Source organism: Pygocentrus nattereri, chromosome 11 (genome assembly GCF_015220715.1).
Source record: "Pygocentrus nattereri isolate fPygNat1 chromosome 11, fPygNat1.pri, whole genome shotgun sequence".
In the NCBI taxonomy this organism is placed as follows: domain Eukaryota; kingdom Metazoa; phylum Chordata; class Actinopteri; order Characiformes; family Serrasalmidae; genus Pygocentrus; species Pygocentrus nattereri.
In genome coordinates, this window is record NC_051221.1 from 8,194,353 (window position 1) to 8,215,726 (window position 21,374).

Consider the following 21,374-nt stretch of genomic DNA (forward strand, 5'->3'; position numbering starts at 1 on the left):
AAACCGAAGACGCTAAACTCTGCCTGATGCCTGCTGCATTTCTTTCTCAGACAGACGTACTTTTTTGTGTATCTGATTCATTTTGTCTTCCTTATCCAGCCCAACACCTCATGCACCAGACCTATAAAACATGTTTATGAATGCAAAGAAGTGCAAGAAATGCAAATTAAACGTAGCAAGACTGAGGACTGTGTAAAAGACATAAAAGTCTGGATGTTGAGTAACTTTCTCCTACTTAACTCAGATAAAACCGAGATCCTGCTTCTTGGTCCAAAAGCAGCTAGAAACAAACTGTCTAACAATCTCTCAGCTGCATCGAGCTCATCTGTAAAAAATCTTGGTGTCGTGATGGACCCTGATCTGTCCTTCGACACACACATAACTAATATCACTAGAACAGCCGTCCTGCATCTCCGCAATATCGCTAAATTAAGAAATGCATGATCTCTACAGGACGCAGGAAAGTTAGTTCATGCATTCATTACTTCAAGGCTGGACACTGTAATGCCCTGCTGTCTGGACGTCCCAGCAACAGCCTCAACAAGCTTCAGCTGGTCCAGAACGCTGCAGCCAGAGTCTCACAAGAACCAGAAAGTTCGACCATATCAGCCCAGTTTTATCAGCCCTGCACTGGTTACCAGTTAAACTTCACATTGATTATAAAATCCTATTAAACCTATAAAGCTCTAAACGGACTCGCCCCTCAGCACCTGAGTGAACTTCTCTCCCACCATGAACCATCACGCCTACTTAGATCACAAGGTGCTGCTCACTACTCGTACCTAGAGTTAATAAAGTTAGATCAGGGGGGACGCCTTCTCGTACAAAGCCCCCCAGCTCTGGAATAATCTTCCTGTTAATGTTCGGGACTCAGACACAGCCTCAGTTTTTAAGTCTAGGCTAAAAAGTTACTTGTACAGTCAAGCCTAATTAGTCTTCCTGTCAGATCTAGACCTGACAGAGTCTCTGCTGCTCTGTTAACACTGTAATCTGTGGTCAGTCACTCTTTAAGAACTGACTCTGTGTGTTTTTTCCTTTCTTTGCTGAACAGCTGCCCATCCCGTGCGTCTGATGCTGCTGCCTCTTCTGCCTTGATCGGGTGCCACTGCTCACCAGGCTTCTGGACCGGCTTGACCACCACTGAGCTTCTTGCTTTACAGCGCTGTGCAGTCCTCACCCTCAGATGCTGCTGCTGCTGCTGCTGCATAATCATAAATTCATTAAATTAACGGCTGCTTTTCTTTTTCCCACTTTGTACTATAATAGTTTATACTGATAATGTTTGCTATCCGGTGTCGACCGTAGGAGGATGGGTTCCCCTTCCCAGCCTTGGTTTTTCCTTGCCACCGTCGCTGCTGGCTTGCTCATGGGGGCTTCTTCTTCTTTCTGTAATACTGATTGTTCTGTAAAGCCGCTTTGTGACAACATCTGCTGTAAAAAGCACGATATAAATAAACTTTGCCTTATGCCTGCTTGCAAATGTCTTTACTATAATCTGTGGTTGTAGTCAAGGCCAAAAGCGCCGAGGCCTAATAAGATTTTTTTAGAATAAAAATACATTTGTACATTAATTGTCATCATGTACATAATACATGACATATATTCATAAATAATATTTTATTTTATATTTTGTAAAATATATCAATAATTAATATACAGCCAAAAAAAGCCCCCTTTCTCCTTTTTTTCTGAAAAAGTCTTAACCCTTGTGCAATGTTGATGTGTTTGTTACTTGGTGTTCTGGTCAACCCACCATATTATTGCTTTTTTTAATCAATTCAGCCATAACAGTTTATGTAGAAATACCAGATGTTTAAAATATCACAAATGTCACACACACACACACACACACACACACACACACACACACACACACACACACACACACACACACACACACAATAACAGCAGGCCATGTAGGGGGAGAACAGAGTGAAGGACACGGCACCTCCACACTTTTACTCCCCGCAGGTTCAGCCCAACACCACATGTGTAATGTACATGTCAGGGGTGTGAAGAGTGAAGCACTGAAAACGGGTTATTTTATATGTTCTTCACACAAAATGAGCAAAGACCAAGAAAGGTTGGCCTTTATGAGGAAATATGAGGTTAAAAATTTTTTTTTTATTGTGGGAAACACTGAAAATAGGTCCAGCAGACCTGAACAGCACATACCAGTTAATGCTTTCTATGATTTTTTTCAGCGGGCGGGACTTTTATTTTATTTTTAATATTACATAATGACAGAAAGTTCAGTCTCTACTGAGCTCAGATGGAGGCCCTCAGTCATCTGTTCTCGAGAACAATTTCCGAGATAAAATCGAGTCGGAATGATGTTGATACTGAGACGAGACCACAAAAATGTCAGAGAAAAACACAGTCAGTGGCAATGCCAGTAGAACAACCAACAGAGGGCAGTATAGGCCAAGCATTAGTTTTACATCGCCACCAAGTCGGCAAGGCCAGGCCAACGTCCACCAGGACAAACAGAGTCAGTTTAACAGATGATTTTACACCACGTTTTGCTCTCTTTGTCCAAAATCCCCAGTATTAAAATGATGATGGTCTGGTAAGAAAATATCAGATTTGCTGAGTCCCTACGCTCAACCCCCGAGCCCCCGAGCCCCCGAACCCCCGCCCCTATACTCCACAGTGTAGCCCTGGGCCAGGACATGTCCAGAGTCTGAAGTTTGCTTCTTGAGTTTTGCACTGGAGCTGCTATTAGCTAATGTAGCTACCAGGTGACAGAAGCGTGTGCTTTATCCATTCCAGACAGAAATACCAGCCACAGCAGGCCTGAACTCCAGTCTTAACACCACAGTAGCTATAGCGACAGATGTTGACCGGCCTACTCTTCATTTGTCTTTACAACCAAGATGGCGTTGCGTATGGCTGCCGCGTTGCGAGGTCCCTTTACTTCTTTTAGTTGTTTGTAATTTTGTGTGTTTGTCTGTTTTGCACTAGATGCTGCCACAACCACCACCTTCAAGTAAATAGTGCAATAGTGGTGTATATTAATGTGTAAATATATATATATATTTAAAGTCACATATATATATATATGTGTGTGTGTGTGTGTGTGTGTGTGTGTCTGTGTGTGTGTCCGTGTGTGTGTGTCTGTGTGTGTGTGTCCGTGTGGGTGTGTGTGTGTCTGTGTGTGTGTGTGTGTGTGTGTGTGTGTGTGTGTGTGTGTGTGTGTGTGTGTGTGTGTGTGTACAGTACTTTGTGAAAGTTTTAGGCATCTAAGCAATTTTTAAACAGATTACCTCAGCAGTGAGTTTATCACAATATACATTAGAATAAAGTCGTATTCATAATTCAGATAAACATAAAAACAATGAAAAGTAACAAGAATTTCTTGGGTCCATATTTTTCCTTGACAGCTTCACAGTCGACTCGTTAATATCATCAATGACATCATGAGCTCAATTTACTGAGCACTGATTGGTCAAACCAGGAGCTGCTGTTTAACTACATATAATACTGGGCTTCCTCGAGGAGCGGCTTGATATATATATATATATATATATATATATATATATATATATATTAACACTTTTCTCAGCAAATAAACACAAACTACACAAATAAATAGATTTTGAAAATGTGTCTTGGGTGCCTAAGACTCTCGTACAGTCCTGTGTGTGTATGTATATTTCTTTCTTGTGTTTTTTCTACAAGTGGGCCACGCCCACTCACCTTCGCACCTGTTTAAATGCGCTGTGACCATAACGGTGACTTGATTTTGATTTGACAGCACACTGACTTTGAATAATGTGCCGTAGATTCACTATTTTAGAGCTGCAGCAATAATAAAAGGATCATTTTAGAGATTTTCTCCCGATACGGATTCCGAGGTGTGAATTTGGGGTCTTGGCTGATACAGAGTGCTGGTCCAACACCGCTTCTCTGTCAAGGTTTCTGTGTTTTGAAGTAGCAAAGTATATAATCATAAATATATGCAGGAAAGGCTGATTTACCATAATAAATAAATACATCGCCATTGTTTTGTTTAGCACCTTTCATACATGTGACACAGCTCAAAGTGCTTTACAGACCAAAAAGCTCATTTAAAAAAGACATAAAAAAAATAAAATCACATTAACAACCATAAAAAAAAACAAAAAACAAGACCTTATAAAAATAATTGAACGTAAAAGGTTTGTGGCACAAACAATAACAATAATACAACAAATGTCATCAATAATATCATGAAAAACAAGAAAATAATGAGAAAAATAATAATATCATTTAAGATCACTAATATTAAAAATCAATAGCACACATTTTTGTGTGCCTAAGAAAAGAGCTGCCTCGCCTCATCCTCTCGGTAGGTTTTTGGCTCATTAAACAGGCCTGCAGCCCTGGGAAGATTGAGATATACGAGTCATGATGTATGATGTATCTTTTTATTTCAGGCTACAAGCTTCTGTGAAATTGTAATAGTTGTGTGATATAATAATTCTAGTTAAGGAAATGTATTAGATAAAAATGCATTAGAAGGTGATGCCAACTCAAATGTATGTCATGGTGCTTTCTACCTCATAGACAATAACAATATCATAGCACATTAGACCAAAAGACAATTACTATTATTATTATTATTATTATTATTTTCATTGTTGTTGTTGTTTAAATTGTATAAGCCCTTTAATAGTACAATTACGAATTTATTACTTACTTTATTTGTTTATTTGCTTATTTGTTTGTTTGTTTTTCTTCCTTACTCATTTATTGCTAACTCCACCCACCTGACAGATTTCCTGCTACGACTTGATGCTACTAAGCTGAGAGGATGAAGGCCAGCATATGCGTCAGAACCACTGAACCAGAGCACAGCAGGTTTTTCCTATTTCTCCTATCTGGACACACCTGATGATTAAGATTTCCCCACAACGGGGAAATTTCACCTCCGCATTTAACCCATCTGTGAAGTGAAACACCAGGGGGCAGTGAGCACACTTGCCTGGAGCGGTGGGCAGGCCTATCCACAGCATCTGAGGAGCAGTTGGGGGTTAGGCGTCTTGCTCAAGGACACCTCAGTCATGTGCTGTCAGCTCTGGGGACCAGAGACCTTCCGGTCACAAGGCTGGATCCCTAACCTCCAGCCCACGACTGCCCCAGAATAACAGAGAAATTCCACCTCCGCATTTAATCCATCCGTGACGTGAAACACCACATACACTAGGGGGCAGTAAGCACACTTGCCCTATCCACAGCACCCAGGGAGCAGTTGGGGGTTAGGTGTCTTGCTCAAGGACACCTCAGTCATGGACTGTCGGCACTGGGGATCGAACCGGCAACCTTCCAGTCACTGGGCCAGTTCCCTAACCTCCAGCCCACGACTGCCCCTTGTTGGGTTGGGTTGGGTTGGGTTGGGTTGGGTTGGGTTGGGTTGGGTTGGGTTGGGTTGGGTTGGGTTGGGTTGGGTTGGGTTGGGTTGGGTTGGGTTGGGTTGGGTTGGGTTGGGTTGGGTTGGGTTGGGTTGGGTTGGGTAAGACCATCCATCCCACCCAGGCAGAGCAATTATGCTCTCTTGGATTCCCGGGAACGGATGGCTGTGGCGATCTCTCAATGAGGGCCATCCGTTGATAATGCGCTGTATACTGAGGGCTAACCGCTCAGCAGCCAGTGCCTAAACGCTCTTTACAGGATTTTATCCCTTAAATATTCCAGACGCTTTGTGAAAGTGCATTTTCTAACAACATTAAAGCAATAAAACTGATATCCCATTAGAAGGCTGGTACAAGCCCTGTATATCGCCGCTGCCGGACAAAAACCTTGTATCTCCATTTTTGTCATGCGTCATTTGTTAATGCCTGTTGGTCTTTATGTTCTGTGTAAATTTCATGATGAACGGACCAAAATGAGTGAAAAGTTCTGGTTCCACTCACATTAAAAGTTGTTTTTCTTCTCTCTCCTGTAAAGTTAACATTTTGGAGAAGGTTTTCTTCCGACAACAGCGAGACGTACCATTCCTACAAATTAGTTCAACCTGGAGTCCTACAGTAAAAACTGTTTAAAAACAAGTATGATCTATTAAAACTCAAAGCATTTTGAGATAGTAATAAGCTAAATATATACACTATCATTTATGGGGTATTTTGTATTGGTAGGTGTCTAAACTCTAACCCCACAATTTACAGCTATGAAAATAATATTTACATTTATCTTTTTTAAAAATAATTTTAAATCGCTTTTTTTGATTTCTTTTAAATTGAAATGGAAAGATTTGTTTTTAAATGCGTCCCCACATTTTCACATCACTACCAAAACACAGAAAGTTTTAGTCCATATTTTAGGCTTTATTTCAGCCACGCCCCTGTATTTTAGAGCAGGAAGTGATGTTGCATCCCTGTCCCTCATGGCCACATGGTGAGAAGTTTGTTCCCATTGTTTGGTTTTTTTGCACTGAAAATCAGTGAGTTACATTAAGAATCGTCACTACTGAAAAACAGATTTTCTTCAGGTCATTTTTTTGGGTTTTAGTAAAGACGTTATGAGTTTATGTCTGTACAGCTGTTCAAAACTAGGTTTTTGAGTTCTGCTCACAATGAGCTAAAACTGTCACTACTGAAAAGTTGGGTAGAGATTCAGTAAAGTCTACCAAAAATGTACTTCCTGTACAGTAAAAAGCTACTGGACTCGTTTCGTTCAGATTTCACTGATTAGAACTGAATAAATTACCACATAAAGCCACTTTTTACAGTGTAGCTACTGAATAGTAAGCCTGGATGATCCACATCAGATCTGTGCATCACTGCATTATTTGGTTATATATCATCATGTATCATCATGTATCATCATTCTCATCGCTTCCAGTCCTGGGAACGGATTGCCCTGCACAGTTTTCATCAACCCCACACACCTGGTCCAACTCTTCAGCTGATTGTCAGGCCCTTCATGAGCTGGATCAGGTGAGCTGGAGCAGGCTGTGTAGAACAGGGTGCTCCCAGGCCTGAAGTTCAGAGCCACCTTCTCAAGACGCTGAGGATTAGTTGATGAGCCAGGTCAGCTGTCAGGGGCTCAGGCAGGCCTGAGAAAAGAGCAGATCTCTGTATCAGAGGAGTGAACGATGACAGAGATTTCTTAATGGAGATTTACAGATAGTTTTAATGGAGATAAGTAGAATAAATTTGGACACTTTCTCATATTGTTACAGCAACGTCGTCTGCAAATGCTGACCAGCTCTCTGACCGACTGCTCTCATAACTCACTGACAGACCCCTTTCGTTCCTTTAAAGGAACTTCTTTTTGTTTGCTCAGTTTCGGAGTTTAGTATTATTTTAGTATTAGTTTAGTATTAGTTTAGTATTAGTTTAGTATTATTTTAGTATTAGTTTAGTTTTATTTTAGTATTAGTTTAGTATTAATTTAGTATTATTTTAGTATTATTTTAGTATTAGTTTAGTTTTATTTTTGTATTATTTTAGTATTAGTTTAGTATTATTTTAGTATTATTTTAGTATTAGTTTAGTATTATTTTAGTATTAGTTTAGTTTTATTTTAGTATTAATTTAGTATTATTTTAGTATTAGTTTAGTATTATTTTAGTATTAGTTTAGTATTATTTTAGTATTATTTTAGTATTAGTTTAGTATTATTTTAGTATTAGTTTAGTTTTATTTTAGTATTATTTTAGTATTAGTTTAGTATTATTTTAGTATTAGTTTAGTTTTATTTTAGTATTAATTTAGTATTATTTTAGTATTATTTTAGTATTAGTTTAGTATTATTTTAGTATTATTTTAGTATTAGTTTAGTTTTATTTTAGTATTATTTTAGTATTATTTTAGTATTATTTTAGTTTTATTTTAGTATTATTTTAGTATTATTTTAGTATTAGTTTAGTATTATTTTAGTATTATTTTAGTATTAGTTTAGTATTATTTTAGTATTAGTTTAGTTTTATTTTAGTATTAGTTTAGTATTAGTTTAGTGTTATTTTAGTATTATTTTAGTTTTATTTTAGTATTATTTTAGTATTAGTTTAGTATTAGTTTAGTATTAGTTTAGTTTTAGTTTAGTATTAGTTTAGTTTTAGTTTAGTATTATTTTAGTATTATTTTAGTATTATTTTAGTTTTATTTTAGTATTATTTTAGTATTAGTTTAGTATTATTTTAGTATTATTTTAGTATTAGTTTAGTTTTATTTTAGTATTATTTTAGTATTATTTTAGTTTTAGTTTAGTATTAGTTTAGTATTATTTTAGTATTATTTTAGTATTAGTTTAGTTTTATTTTAGTATTATTTTAGTATTATTTTAGTATTAGTTTAGTATTATTTCATTCACCCTGTTTATGGCTGTAAAATATTTAACCTCACAAAAATGGCCTTCAAGGGTTCTTTAGTAAAGGGAGTGGTTCTGTCTAGTTCTATAGAAACCCATTTCATGCTTAAACGATTCTTTGCGTGGTAAAATTGTTCTTCAGATTGATGGAGATTGTACTGTATGTGGTTCTTTTGGAAATGGCTCTATAAAATACTAAAAGGGCGTCTTGTATTGTTACAAGCTTGACATTGCAACAATAGCAGAACCCTTTTAGGTGGTATATAGAACCCTTTTTATAAAAAATGTCACACATTCTCCATCAGTCTTATGAACCATTTTAGCGTGCAAAAGGTTCTTTGGGTGTTCATGGAACCATTTTCTTTACTATAGAACCCCTAAAGAACCATAATTCGTAAGCCTGTGGGGTTTATGTTATTAATTTATGTTAATAATTGAGTTAACTAAAAATGATTTTGAAGATTGATCAACTAGTTGGTAATAGTCGGCCTTTTTAAAAAGGTTCTATGTACGCAAAAAAAAAACCTTTAATCATGCAAAGTGTACTTTAAGTGTTCGAGGCTCTTAATAGGATTATGACCTTTACCAAAAACCTTAAGGAACCATCCTTTTTAAGAACGGCGCTGTGCCTTCTCTTCTATCAAGATTCAGTAACTGCAGCCATCATCTAACTATGGCAAAATCCACAGTTAAAGCTACACTATGTAAGATTGTCTTCTTTGTTAAAGCTGAAAGAGGTAACATATGATGTTGGTGCTGCGCGTCGGCCTGGAAATAATCATTTCAGAGGCATCAGGTTGGTTTTCGCCGTTTTTCGGATCACGTGACATTTACATATTTACGTGTTAACATATTAACCTCACATGCTCCATAGGAGGGTGTGGCTTGACGTTCAGCTCTCACAAGCAAAATCAATATTATACTGATGAAGATATGATGACCATAGTATATTATTCATTATACAACAGTTAGTGCTGGCCAAGCTGACTAACTGCACTGTTATTTCACCATAACATCACTGTATCACTCCGCTGAGACGCTGTTGCTAGGCAACGACTTTGACAGCTGTAGGAGGCGCTCGAGCCATTTGAATGTTTTTACTTCTGACTTTGCCACAAACAGAAAACGGACACTGTTAAGATCACATTTGACCGACAGCCGATTTGGTCCGACTCTGAAGATGATGCGACACTAAATTCCCAACCTGTCAGTTGTTCTGTGAGGAGCTGGAGAACGAACTGCCAGCTGAGCAGCGAGTGGGTGGAGCTCGTTACTCTGACGTAGCAACAAGCTGCTCGTTAAGGAGCTATAATCTGAGGAAGGAACTGAACATTAAAACATATTAAACGCCGCGTTCACGGCCAGTTTATTAACTTCTTACTGTGTTTATTTAACTGTTGTATAAACGCTCGAGGTCGTGTGTTATTACAATAACATCACGCCTGTGATGATCATGATGTTACAATCATGACGTTATTTCTCGATAACACACGCCCTCTCGTGTTCTGATGCATAATTCACATCCCTAAGTTCTCTTTGAATTCCCTATCAAACACTCACAGTCATCAGCTTCACCCCAAAGGGTTGGGAAAACACTCTTCCACACATTGTGTGCAAATCCACATTCCAGACCACAGAGGCCTCCAAATCCACCGATCTTACATAGTGTAGCTCTAACAACTCTAATCTGGAGCAAATTCCAAAAGCACAAGACAAACAACACAGTCACATCATTTTTTTGTGTGTGTGTTTATTCATAAATTACAAAGCATTTATGAGAGCGGGGATATTAAGACTGGTTGCATATTCATGATATGAAAGTTTAAAACAAAAATGAAGTGAAATGCTGCCTGGAGAAGTCCAGATGAAGTCCAGGCCTATCTGACGCGGGGCTGAAAAGTATCCCTCAAACTGAGAAGGATATTCTAGTCACAGGTGCCAGGTCACCCTGCAGCTGGTGTGCCTGTCAGTCAGGGCGTGTGGGCATGTAAGTGCTAGAGAAACCTGCTGATGTACCAATATAGAGTGTCAGGACTCCAGAGAAGAATCACTTTTGCATGTGCTGGGATCCATTTCTCCACCAGAGGCCGATATAGGTGCCCCCGCATGCGCGACACGTAACTTGATTATGCGATACTTAATTCTTGCACAATCTCAGCGGCTTTGCTCTGAGGAACGTTTACCTCCATCACTGCTGCGGTCAGCGCAGCACAGTCCGTCCTGTGTGAAGCACCCCGAGCTGCATGCATGCTGTTGAGTACAAAAAGTGCAAAAAGTGATGTTACAACTATAAAAAAAAAAAAAAAAAAACTAAACGTAGTGTGTGCTCTTTCATTTTCTGTCTGAAATACAATATTTAGAACTGCCACAGTTGGTCTCACCATATTTGTACCAGCCATGGTGCTTAACAATCCACAGCCTTCCTTTAAGGTAAGTCTTTAAAGGGGAATTCCACTATTTATTTTTTTTTTTCAAAAGTCCTGCACAACTAAATGTAAACAAAGCCATTATGAGTAGTTCGATGTGAAATGCTGTGTTCCGTAAAAACTGTTCACAGTGGTGGTGATAGGAACCAGACGTCTGAAGAGTTTAATGCCTCTAAAAGCTCAGCCACAGGAAACGTTGACGCCTAAGACATGTTTTGGGAGGCTTTTTGTCCATGTTTTAGAGGCCATTTGTGGTGAAAAGCCACATACAAGGTGTTTAAAAGTAAGAACAACCTAGAAGACACATATAGTTTCACTGTTGACGTATGGTAGACATGGGGACGTCTGGTTCCTATCACCAGCACTGTAAAGAAATCTGTATGTTTCTCTACAGTGAACCATTTTCACAATTAAGCTAGGCAGATATTTTGAAATTTGGTGGAATTTCCCTTTAAAGTGATACTTCACTCAGAAATGCCAAGGATGCTAATATTGAATGAAGGCTGGATAATCCAGTTAACGTGATGCTAAACGGTTCCCATAGTGTTTCTTTCAGGTGAATTGACTCAATTCTGGGTGAAGCAGTCCTTCAGCTGTAGTGTTCTGAAGAGTTCAATGTAAAGCAAATATTCATCCTGTGGAAATGTATACAGCTCTGCCACCTCCCAAACACACCTACACCACCACCGTCTGAGCTACGTCCTGTAAAAACGTCATTTTCTACTCGTCACTTACGGCTTCCCTCCAAAATGTAGCGGATGAAGTGAAGAATTAGACAAGGTGAATCACAGAGTCACTTCATTACGTCTGTCATTACGTGAAATCAGTCAATACGACTCCCTCTAGAATCCACTCGGCAATCTGATGCACTCTCCTCGTCCTTCTAGCTTCCGTTAAAGGGAAATTTCACATTCTTTTCAAAATGTGTGCATAATTGAGTGGTTAAGATGGAAATGAGGTCATGCAGAGTTTATAGGTGTGGGATTCTCAAGTCTCAGAAAAAGTTACAGAGTCTGAATACCTCACAGTGGTGGCGATAGGAACCAGACGTCAGAACCAGAGTTTAATGCCATTGAGAGCTCCCTCAGAGAAAGCTTTTGCACGAAATGGTTACAGATATCTTACCTGATGTCTGAAAGATTGTTTTATGATGTTTGGTGAGTTTGGTGAGAAGATTTTATCGTGCTATTAAGATTTAAGATTTTGTCCTATTAAGATTTTGTCCTATTAATAGCCATTCGTGGTGGAAGGACATTGAAAAGCAAATTAGTTCCCAAAGAAATGTTTGTTTTCACTGCTTTACCATCACCTGCATCACATATAAAAACATAGAGAAGACACATGTAGGTCCACTGGTAGTAAATAAAAAAAAAAAAAATATATATATATATATATATATATATATATATATTTGTGTTGTAGTCATTGTGACGTCTGGCTCCTATCGCCACCACTATAAAGACATCTAAAGTTCTCTACAGTAAACCATTTCACACCAAACCACTCTGATAGACTTTGTCTACATCTCATCTATTCATCTATTCAATTATGCATCGTTTTTAATGAAACATTCTGCTTTAAAAATGTTTTAAACATTGCAAACAGTACAAGCAAGAGTCTCTCTTACATACAGCCACATGTGTAAACAGTCAACTGCTAATATTTTGAGTAAATGGCAAATCGCCAGCATTGTCCATATACGAAGTTTGCAGCCTTAAAGCATAGTGCAGTAATCCCTTGTTTCAAAGCCACCTCACAATAACATTTCGCTGTTTTATCGCACATACGGTAATTCATATACGTCATTCATGCCCCCGAAAATGAATGATCACTTTTAACGTTAAAGCTCAGTCCTTTCAGTTATGACTTTCAAGTCGTCTTGTACCAATAGATTCCTTCTGTGTTTGATTTGTCAGTCCTGCAAACATCGTCCACAAACCATGTCCTTGTACTCTCAAGCATCCCCAAAGCAATACTGTACAAAAAAGCAGTAAACAAACGCAAATCATGGGTTTTAGGTCTACAATAGAGGATCACACAGAAAATAAGAACACCTAACACTGCTTCAAAGGCTCTTGCACATCGGTTATGTCTTTGGTCACTAGAAGCCATGGAAAGTCTTTGGTTAATAAAAAAGGGTAACATTTTACGGCAGGGCAGCGTTCATAGAGCCATAAATTAATCTCAGCAAGAGTTTTGATCATTGAAATTTGTTGGAATGAGCTGTGTAGGAGTAGTGGTGGGCGATATGGCCACAAATGCGTATCACTGTATCAATGCCAGGGTAGCATTTTATTTGGATGGTCCACTGTTGATGCTTTGTAGTTACTCAGTGTGTCTTTAACTAACATTCAACTAAATGTCAGTGAAACGCAACTGAACTTGTTAAAGATTCTATTAAAAATAACCTCAAACCTAAACCTAACAACCTAACCTTAACTTCAACCCTAAATCTAAACCTACTCCTAAACCTACTCCTAACTTTAACTTAGTCCTAAACCTAATCTTAACCTTAATAGTGTTGATTCTCAACTGAACATCACCAGAAAGTTAGTCATTTAAGTATCTGTAGATCATCTATAGAGGACCATCCAAATAAATAAAGTATGATCTATATGTATATATATTATATATATGTGTATGTATATATATATATATATATATATATATATATATATATATATATATATATATATATATATATATATATATATATATATAAATTCTCTGCTGTCAGGACAAAACCTTGTATCTCCATTTTTTTGTTGCTTTTCAGTTTTTGACAATCAGAAAATGCCTGTAGTTCTTTACATTGTGTGTAAATTTCATGATGATTGGACCAAAAGAAACGACCCAAAATTACTCTGAAAAAACTCTGGTTCCATTGACTTACATTAAACGTACAGTACATTTTTCCCTTCTCCTGTAAAGTTACCATTTTGGTATATATTCCAGGATATATATATTCCAGGATGTGCTTTCGCAATTTAACAAGAACCATCTTAATAACCAGAGAAAATCTATTTTGTGCTAAATAATAAAAACTAATTTTAACAATATGTAGGTGTCAATATTGCTCACGAACGCTAACCTGACTAAAATGGTGCTAAATGTTGTTTTATGTTCTATGAATTTCAACAGAGATGAAGTTGGGCTTCTTATTGGTATGAATTTTTCATTCCACCTTAAATGGAGCAGCAGTTACATTCTTGGAAACCGTACAAGCACCTGAATGCAGCTGACGCACCATGCAAGGTAAAATACGAATTAGACACTTCAACTTTGTCGATTTTCTCATTGGTTTCATACAAAAGATGGTTCTTCAACAGCTCTTCAGTAAAGAAAAAGGTTCTATAAAGAGCCATAAACGCTCAAAGAAACCTTTGCATGGTAAAAGGGTTCTTCAGATTGATGGAGAATGTGTTGTAGATGGAATCTTTTTGAAAAGGGTTCTTCTATTCTTACAAGCTTGACATTCCAACGATAGAAGAACCCTTGTTAGTGCTATATAGAACCCAATTTTTAAAAAATCTATGTAGAACCATCAACAGCACCTCCACCATCAATTTGAAGAACCACTTCACCATGCAAAGAACCCTTTAATCATGCAAAGATTCTATATAGAACCATTTACAACACATTCATGAAGACCCTTCCATGATGAAGAGAACCCTTTAATCATAGAAAGAGTTTTTTGAGTGTTTATGGCTCTTAATGGGATTATTTTCTTTACTAAAGAACCCTTAAAGAACCATTTTTAAAAGTGTTGCTCTGGCCCTCAAATCTCAACACGTCTGATGCTGCTGGAAAACGGAAAATATTACAATTATACATTTACCAGTATCAGCTGGTCCACCGCATACTTTGTGCTAAGGCCGACTGTGGTGACGCTTGACTGACTGAATCATTGTATTACTAGAGGAAGCGCAGCAATCGATCTGGTTAGGCTAATGCTAACCCCTACTCCTTTATACCTGCTGCCTCAAAAACAAAGTGGACAACTTCAGATGTAATGTGCCAGACAGTGGGAGGTGATTGAAGGCCTGCTGTGTTTTCGTTTTCATTTGAAACATGACTGAAACATCCCTGGCTCAGCCACTCAGCTAAAGGGGTTAACATTGGTCTGTATAGGGTTTGTACTGTTTGTACATCAACGTATGCACATACCTGCCACTACTACCCTGTAGATTTATGTTAGCTGTCATGAAAGGCTTGTAAAGATGTTCCGAACGCTGCCCTTCAGTAAAGTGTTACCAGAAAAGTCCATGTAATGCATAGTCTGTCAGGTGCAAAGCAATTGAAGCAAAGCCGTTCAGTCCAAGGCCTGAGCGCTCTCCGATTCCACTCGTCAGCTAACTCCCTTTATCAAACCCATTATGAGCTGAATCAGCCATGTAGAGCAGGTAAATCACTGGGATTTCCATCTAGAGGATAAAAAATCTTTTCATTATCACTTCATAATCCCAAGTAGAGTAACAGCTGACAACACTGGCATTTATCAACGTCTCCAGCATTACATTCAGAATTGAAAGGCCACTTTGGAAGCAGAATTAGTTCTTTCTTCCATTCTCTCATCCATTGTATCTATGATCCTGGGACTGTAAGTCCAGTCTCTAGTCCAAGGGTCACCAGCCCGGTTAACCTTCCTGCAGAGTTGAATTCCAGCCCAAATTTGATACATGCTAAGCAAGAACTGTTCTTAATATACATTTGTGCAGGTTCTTGTGGACTTGCTTGATGACCATCTTCCAATTCCAGTACTCAAGGACGTAGAGAATGGTTCTGAGAATGGTAAAAATACCCCAGAAATGGTCTCAACTTGTTCTGAATACTGTGGTTGCATCAGTTGGTAACTTGTCATTAGGAATAAATGTGGTTCCCCACATCATTGCAATGGCAGAAGAGGTGAGTCAGAACTATCTCATGGAGTGAGCAATGCAATCTTTGAAGAAATGCCTCATGATCAGATATTCCTTGTTCTGACTTACGGTATGACAATGAAAGGTATTCTCCATTCTTACAAAATACAGTACTGTGCCAAAACCAGAGACCACCCTTCATTTCCTTACTTTGAGGATAACTCCAAAGTTCAGTCTCAGACGTTGGTTACACTTTCTGCTCCTCATGATCCAGGTAGCCCCAAACCCATTCAGTGATGTTGAGGTCTGGACTCTGGGGTGGTCAGTCCATTGTTCAGCTTCTTGACAGCTGCACATCCTTTCAGACCCATAGCGCTTAGTTGTCCTCTCACAGTGGAAGGATGGACAAAAACACCTGTAGATGTTTTCAGATCTGAAGCAATAGATGGGGCTCAACTATTTATATGTGGTCTCTGGCTTTTGCACAGTACTGTATGTTGTCAATTCTTCCACTCTCCATTCTTGACTTTGTTTCTACAGAAGCTTCTTTCCAAATCCATTATTGGTATTGAGCAAAATCGAAGGTCTACTGAAGACACTGATTATGTGCCAAATTAGCGATTGGAGCTAAACTCTTTAAGCAGGTAGGTCTCTAAGAGCATCGCTGGGGATCACTGCTGGTGCTTTCCCGATAATTGGTCCACGGTTTGGTCCAATTTGTAGTCCAACCTGTTTCCCTTAATCCTTGCATCCTACAGATCTTCGGAGACACCTCCCCGCTTCACCCTCAGACTCCCGGTCCAGCCACGTGGGCAGGTGTTGTAGGTGCGCACCCCGGGCGAGCGTACACCTGAATCTTCTGAGTCAAGGGAGGCATCTGAGTCAGTGAGGGATCGGGTATTGTAGAGACGCAGTGGAGAGCGGACCATGTGGGTGGGAGTTGGCGGGGGGCTGGTGAAGGTTGGGGACTGGGCCCTGTGAGAGCGCGACTGGAAGGGGCTCGCAGGTTTGGTTTCAAAGGGCAGGATGTTGCTGCAGACTGGAGACATGGGTAGGCTGTGCCCACTGACAGCTCCAGGCGATGGGCTGTTCTTCCGCTTGGCTGCGTTGATGATGTTCTTGGCCAGGAGACGGTGGTTGGCCTTGGTGTCTTGGGGGCTGATTGGGGATTGGCACCTGGTCTCCCAAGGAGGAGATACAGGTGTGGTGGGAGTGCGGTTGGCGGTGGGCCTGGAGAATGGGGTGGAAGGGGCAGGGTTATGGAAGGGTCTTATGCTTGAAGAGAAACTGATGGGGCTTTGGATGGACTTTGGGGTTGGAGAGGAGGGAATGGGATTATAGATGGGTTTTGGGGTTGGGGAGGAGGTCGCTGGGTTATAGATGGGTTGGGGTGGTGGAGAGGTAACTAAATTGCTCCGCTGGGTGCTGGGGGACCAAATGGCACTGTGGAGGCCCTCAGGGCTGCTGAGGCGGCGAGAAAGGTTGGGTGTCCAGGGAGTTGGGGTGCTGGAGCGGCTGGATGGAGCTGCAACTGGTGACTCTTCTTTGACCTAAAGACAGAAATGAAACATTACTCTCAGCTATTTAGATTAAGTTTAAGTTCTTATTCTGTTATTTCATTCATTTAAATGGCCTCTATCCTACATTTTAACATCTGTGTGATTCCATGTATGAAAAACAGTCCTAAACATTTTATTTGACCATTTATAACCTCTTTATACCCCTTAGAATTTAACGGACTACTTTTGGCTGCCCTGTGTTGTTCCTCATTGAGAAAGCAGTCTGAATGAAGCTTTAACATGAATGGACAGGGCTAGAATTCTGTAGGCAGGATATGCTATTACGTGTAAAAGCATTGGTTTTGTGACATCACAAATACAGTGAATTCAAAATGGACTGTTTTTGCAGTTGTTTCCATATGTTTACATACTTCAACCCCAATTCCAATGAAGTTGGAATATTCAAAATGAGTGAATATTTGCAAAAAACAGTAAAGTTTATCTGTTGAACATTAAACATCTTGTCTTTGTAGTGTATTCAATTGAATATAGGTTGAAAAGGATTTGCAAATCATCGTATTCTGTTTTTATTTATGTTTTACACAACGTCCCAACATCACTGGAATTGTTGTTGTACATCACACTCTCGTATTTAAAAACAAAAAGTGAGAAAAAATCCAGTTTTACACGATATGGGCATCATATTAGTGCTGTCTTATGTACCAATCATGTTATATAATTTTGGCATGAGCATTTTCCAACCTCTGCTTATCCTTTACAACCTGTGCATTTAACTGTGCCTTTATTTACATTGAAATATGTAAATGAGAGCGGTTCTAACTGACATCGCTGCATTGTGCCTCAGTGCAAAGGCACTGAGAGTTAAAAATGCTTTTTAGAACTTAAGCATGAATGGGCAAAGCTAAACATCCATAGGCCATATAGGCCAATATATGTAAACGAGTTGTGCGACATCACAAAAAGAATAAATTCATAACCAGTTCTTTTCGCAGCATAGTTTCTGTTTTTATACTGTATGCATTGTGTAATAAATGGAAGTTTTGGAAACATTTAACAGTGTTTACACAATACAGTGTTTACACAATACAGTGTTTACACAAAACTCTTATTTTATAAATGTGGCGGAAATGTACATTTCCATGATACGGGCCCTTTAAAACAAGTCAAGATGTCTAGAAATGAGCTAAATGATCTTGTAGTTCTCTCACAGCACTGCCAGAACAGGAAATCTAGCTATGTTGGCTTTTTGGTTGTGCAGCGCTGCGGCCCTCCAGGACTGGAGTCTGACACCTCTTTCCAAAATGATTTTTAAACTGAACATCCTCATTGACCATGTGATTTAAATTAGACTCGGCTTAATCTGTATCCGGAAAACACGTCCCAGCGCACATGAAGGCCAAACACAGCTCTCTGTGCTCATGCCAAACGGCTACTGTGCTCGAATGTGTTTGAACAGGATCAGGAAACCCATAAACACTCATTCCAAACACACAGACAAGGCCTATTCAATGTAAAACTGCACGCACAGCGGCGTGGTCAGGATTTCTAGAGCGTTCTGAGTAAATATAGCGAGCTCTATTTATTCTCCTGCCTTCTCTTTTTTTCAGTATACTGAGCTTTCGTGCCCTGTTCAGGTTACTAGCTTGTTGGCCTGCACCACTAACCTTTGCTGAGGTACGCGTTTACTCTGCTGAGCCTGCTGGGTAGGTTTTCACCTCCAGAGAACGTTTATACCATGTGAGAGGGAGGCCAGGGGTCAGCGGGACGAAATGCAGGAGTTCAGTGCCATGGTGGAGGAACAAAGGGCTGAAATACTCCAGAGAGTCATATTTCACTTAGGACTGATTTTGAAATATGTGTGTTATTTTAAGTTCTTTAAGAGCAATTCCACTAACTGCAAAAGTTAAGTAAAAGTGAGATGTAAACAAAGTTATTCAGAGTGGTTTGGTGTGAATAGGTTCATTGTCGGAAAACTTACAGACACAGATGACTTTACAGTGGTGGTGATGGGAACCAGACGTCACAATGTCTGCAACCATTTCATTTACTGTCCAAAACCAGCAGCGAACCTGCACGAGTCTTCTGAGCTTTCATATGTAATGTTGATGATGGAGAAGTAGTGGAAATCTGGAAGCTATTTTGGGACTATTTTGCCTCACAACACCCTGCGAACACCTGTCCACCATAAGTAGATCAAAGTGTCTACGTTTGAGGCCAACATCTTCTTACAACACTAACCCGAAACAACGTTTGTCATCCGGCAGCGAATTCATAACCATTTCATGTAATAACTTTCTGTTATGGAGCTTTTAGAGGCATTAAACTCTTCAGACGCCTGGTTCCTATCACCACCCCCACAACAGTTCTCACTCAGGGTATCTAGAACGGAGCATTCTCGCACCAAACCACTCTGAATGACTTTGTTTACATCTCAGGTATTTAATCGTACAGACATTTTGAAAAATCTGTGGAATTCCCCTTTAATGGCATAATACTTCCTACCACCGAAGTCTCACAAAATGTGTTCATAAGTAAGTAAGTACACCACATACACTCTAGTGAGCACACACACACTAGGGGGCAGTGAGCACACTTGCCCGGAGCGGTGGGCAGCCCTATCCACGGCGCCCGGGGAGCAGTTGGGGGTTAGGTGTCTTGCTCAAGGACACCTCAGTCATGGACTGTCGGCCCTGGGGATCAAACCAGCAACCTTCCGGTCACAGGGCCAGATCCCTAACCTCCAGCCCACGACTGCCCCATCAGTGCAGATTTGTCTCCTGCTGTAAATTGTACACGTTTTATCATTTCTTACTCGAGTTTAAAAGCTATTAGTGCTTCCATATGTATATGTTTAATTTCAGAATGCAGTCTAAAGGATGAAAACTCATTTAAATTCAGATTATGGGGCATCACAGCAGTGCAGAGTCCCAGCCCTAACACCCTGATTCAACATACCCATTAGGGGTAAATTACCCAGTAATATAATATATAGTTACATATAATTCAGAGGTTGCGATGCAAGCAGAGTCATTCAGACTGGTTTGGTGTGAAATGGTTCATTATAGAGAACCTTACAGACTCTAAAACACCAGTGAACCTACAAGAGTCTTCTGAGCTTTATATCCTCGCTGTCCATAAAAGACAAACATCTCCAATTTTTGCAGTTTTCATTTTTTCTACATCATTTGAGTTTAGCAGTTCCCCTTTACATAGTGTGATAATTTCATGATGAATGAATGGACCAATAGAAATGACCCAAAATCATCTTTACATGAACTGACATTAAAAGTAACATTTTTGCTTTGCTTCTTTGTTGCCTTTTTGGAGATGCTTGTTTTTTCTTTGGGCACTGAAGATCTGGGATATTGATGGTAAAATAGTTGAAAAACTGAGAAAAATTAACTTTTATTTTAGCCTATTTTGCCTGACACTGCTCTCCAGTCTCTATGTTTGTCAATTTAAACTTTTTTTTTTTTTCGCATAAATCGAAAAACTTGAAAGTGACCATTTGCTTTGTTTTAAAATTTCATGATGACCGGCCCAGCACAACTGGTCCAAGTGTAATTTGGAAAAAGTCTGGTTAGAAAAGCTTTCAAAATGTTTCCTTCTCCTATAAAGTTACTATTTGGAAGATGCAGCTTTTCATTCTGACACTGATGATGTGTTTTATTCCAAAATTGTATCACAAACCTACTGTAAGCCAATGTCTCAGACATCAGACAGTGAATTCAGTCTGGTTCCTATCACCACCACTGTGAACAGATCTGGCTCAGTACATTTCTGTAGAACAGAGCATTTCACACCAAACCACTTCAAATGACTTTGATCGTATCGTAACCATTTTGCTGAAAATATCGTAGAAATTTTGCTGAAAAATCGTCCCCTTTACCAAGCTTTATTTCATGGTTTCTTCATGGTTGCTCTGTAAATTGCTGTGTTTATGGGTCTTCTGTCATTTTCGTCCAGTTGTTTGTATGAATGTATTAATTATTGCATATAAACAGTTTGAAAAAATGATGAGGGTTTTACTTTAACACCAACAAATGTCCTTCTGAATGTTCTGCGATTTCCTAAACGTGTCAGCAAGAGAATAGTTGAGAATCTGAGCCGAGTTTACAGAAGTATGTTAAAGGTAAACAAGGAAATGGTGAAAAAATGAAAAGGCAGTAAAAGCAAAGGACAGGAGCAAAGATTAGATATTTAAAGCACTGTGGAAAGAAAGAATAAAGAGGCCAGAGAACAGAGTTTCTGTTGTGTTTTAATCAAAGGGAAAGCAG

At 39.2% G+C, this 21,374-nt stretch overlaps 1 protein-coding gene across 1 annotated transcript in view; it reads right to left on the reverse strand.

Annotated features, from left to right (window-relative positions):
* Positions 1 to 14,244: 14,244 nt before the first annotated feature.
* The window catches only part of LOC108436840 (synaptopodin), a 39,741-nt gene continuing 32,611 nt past the window's right edge, over positions 14,245 to 21,374 (reverse strand). The window contains exon 4 of the mRNA XM_017713549.2: positions 14,245 to 17,127. Coding sequence (XP_017569038.1) covers positions 16,330 to 17,127 — 798 coding nt within the window. The 3' untranslated portion in view covers positions 14,245 to 16,329. The remainder of the gene's footprint in view (positions 17,128 to 21,374) is intronic.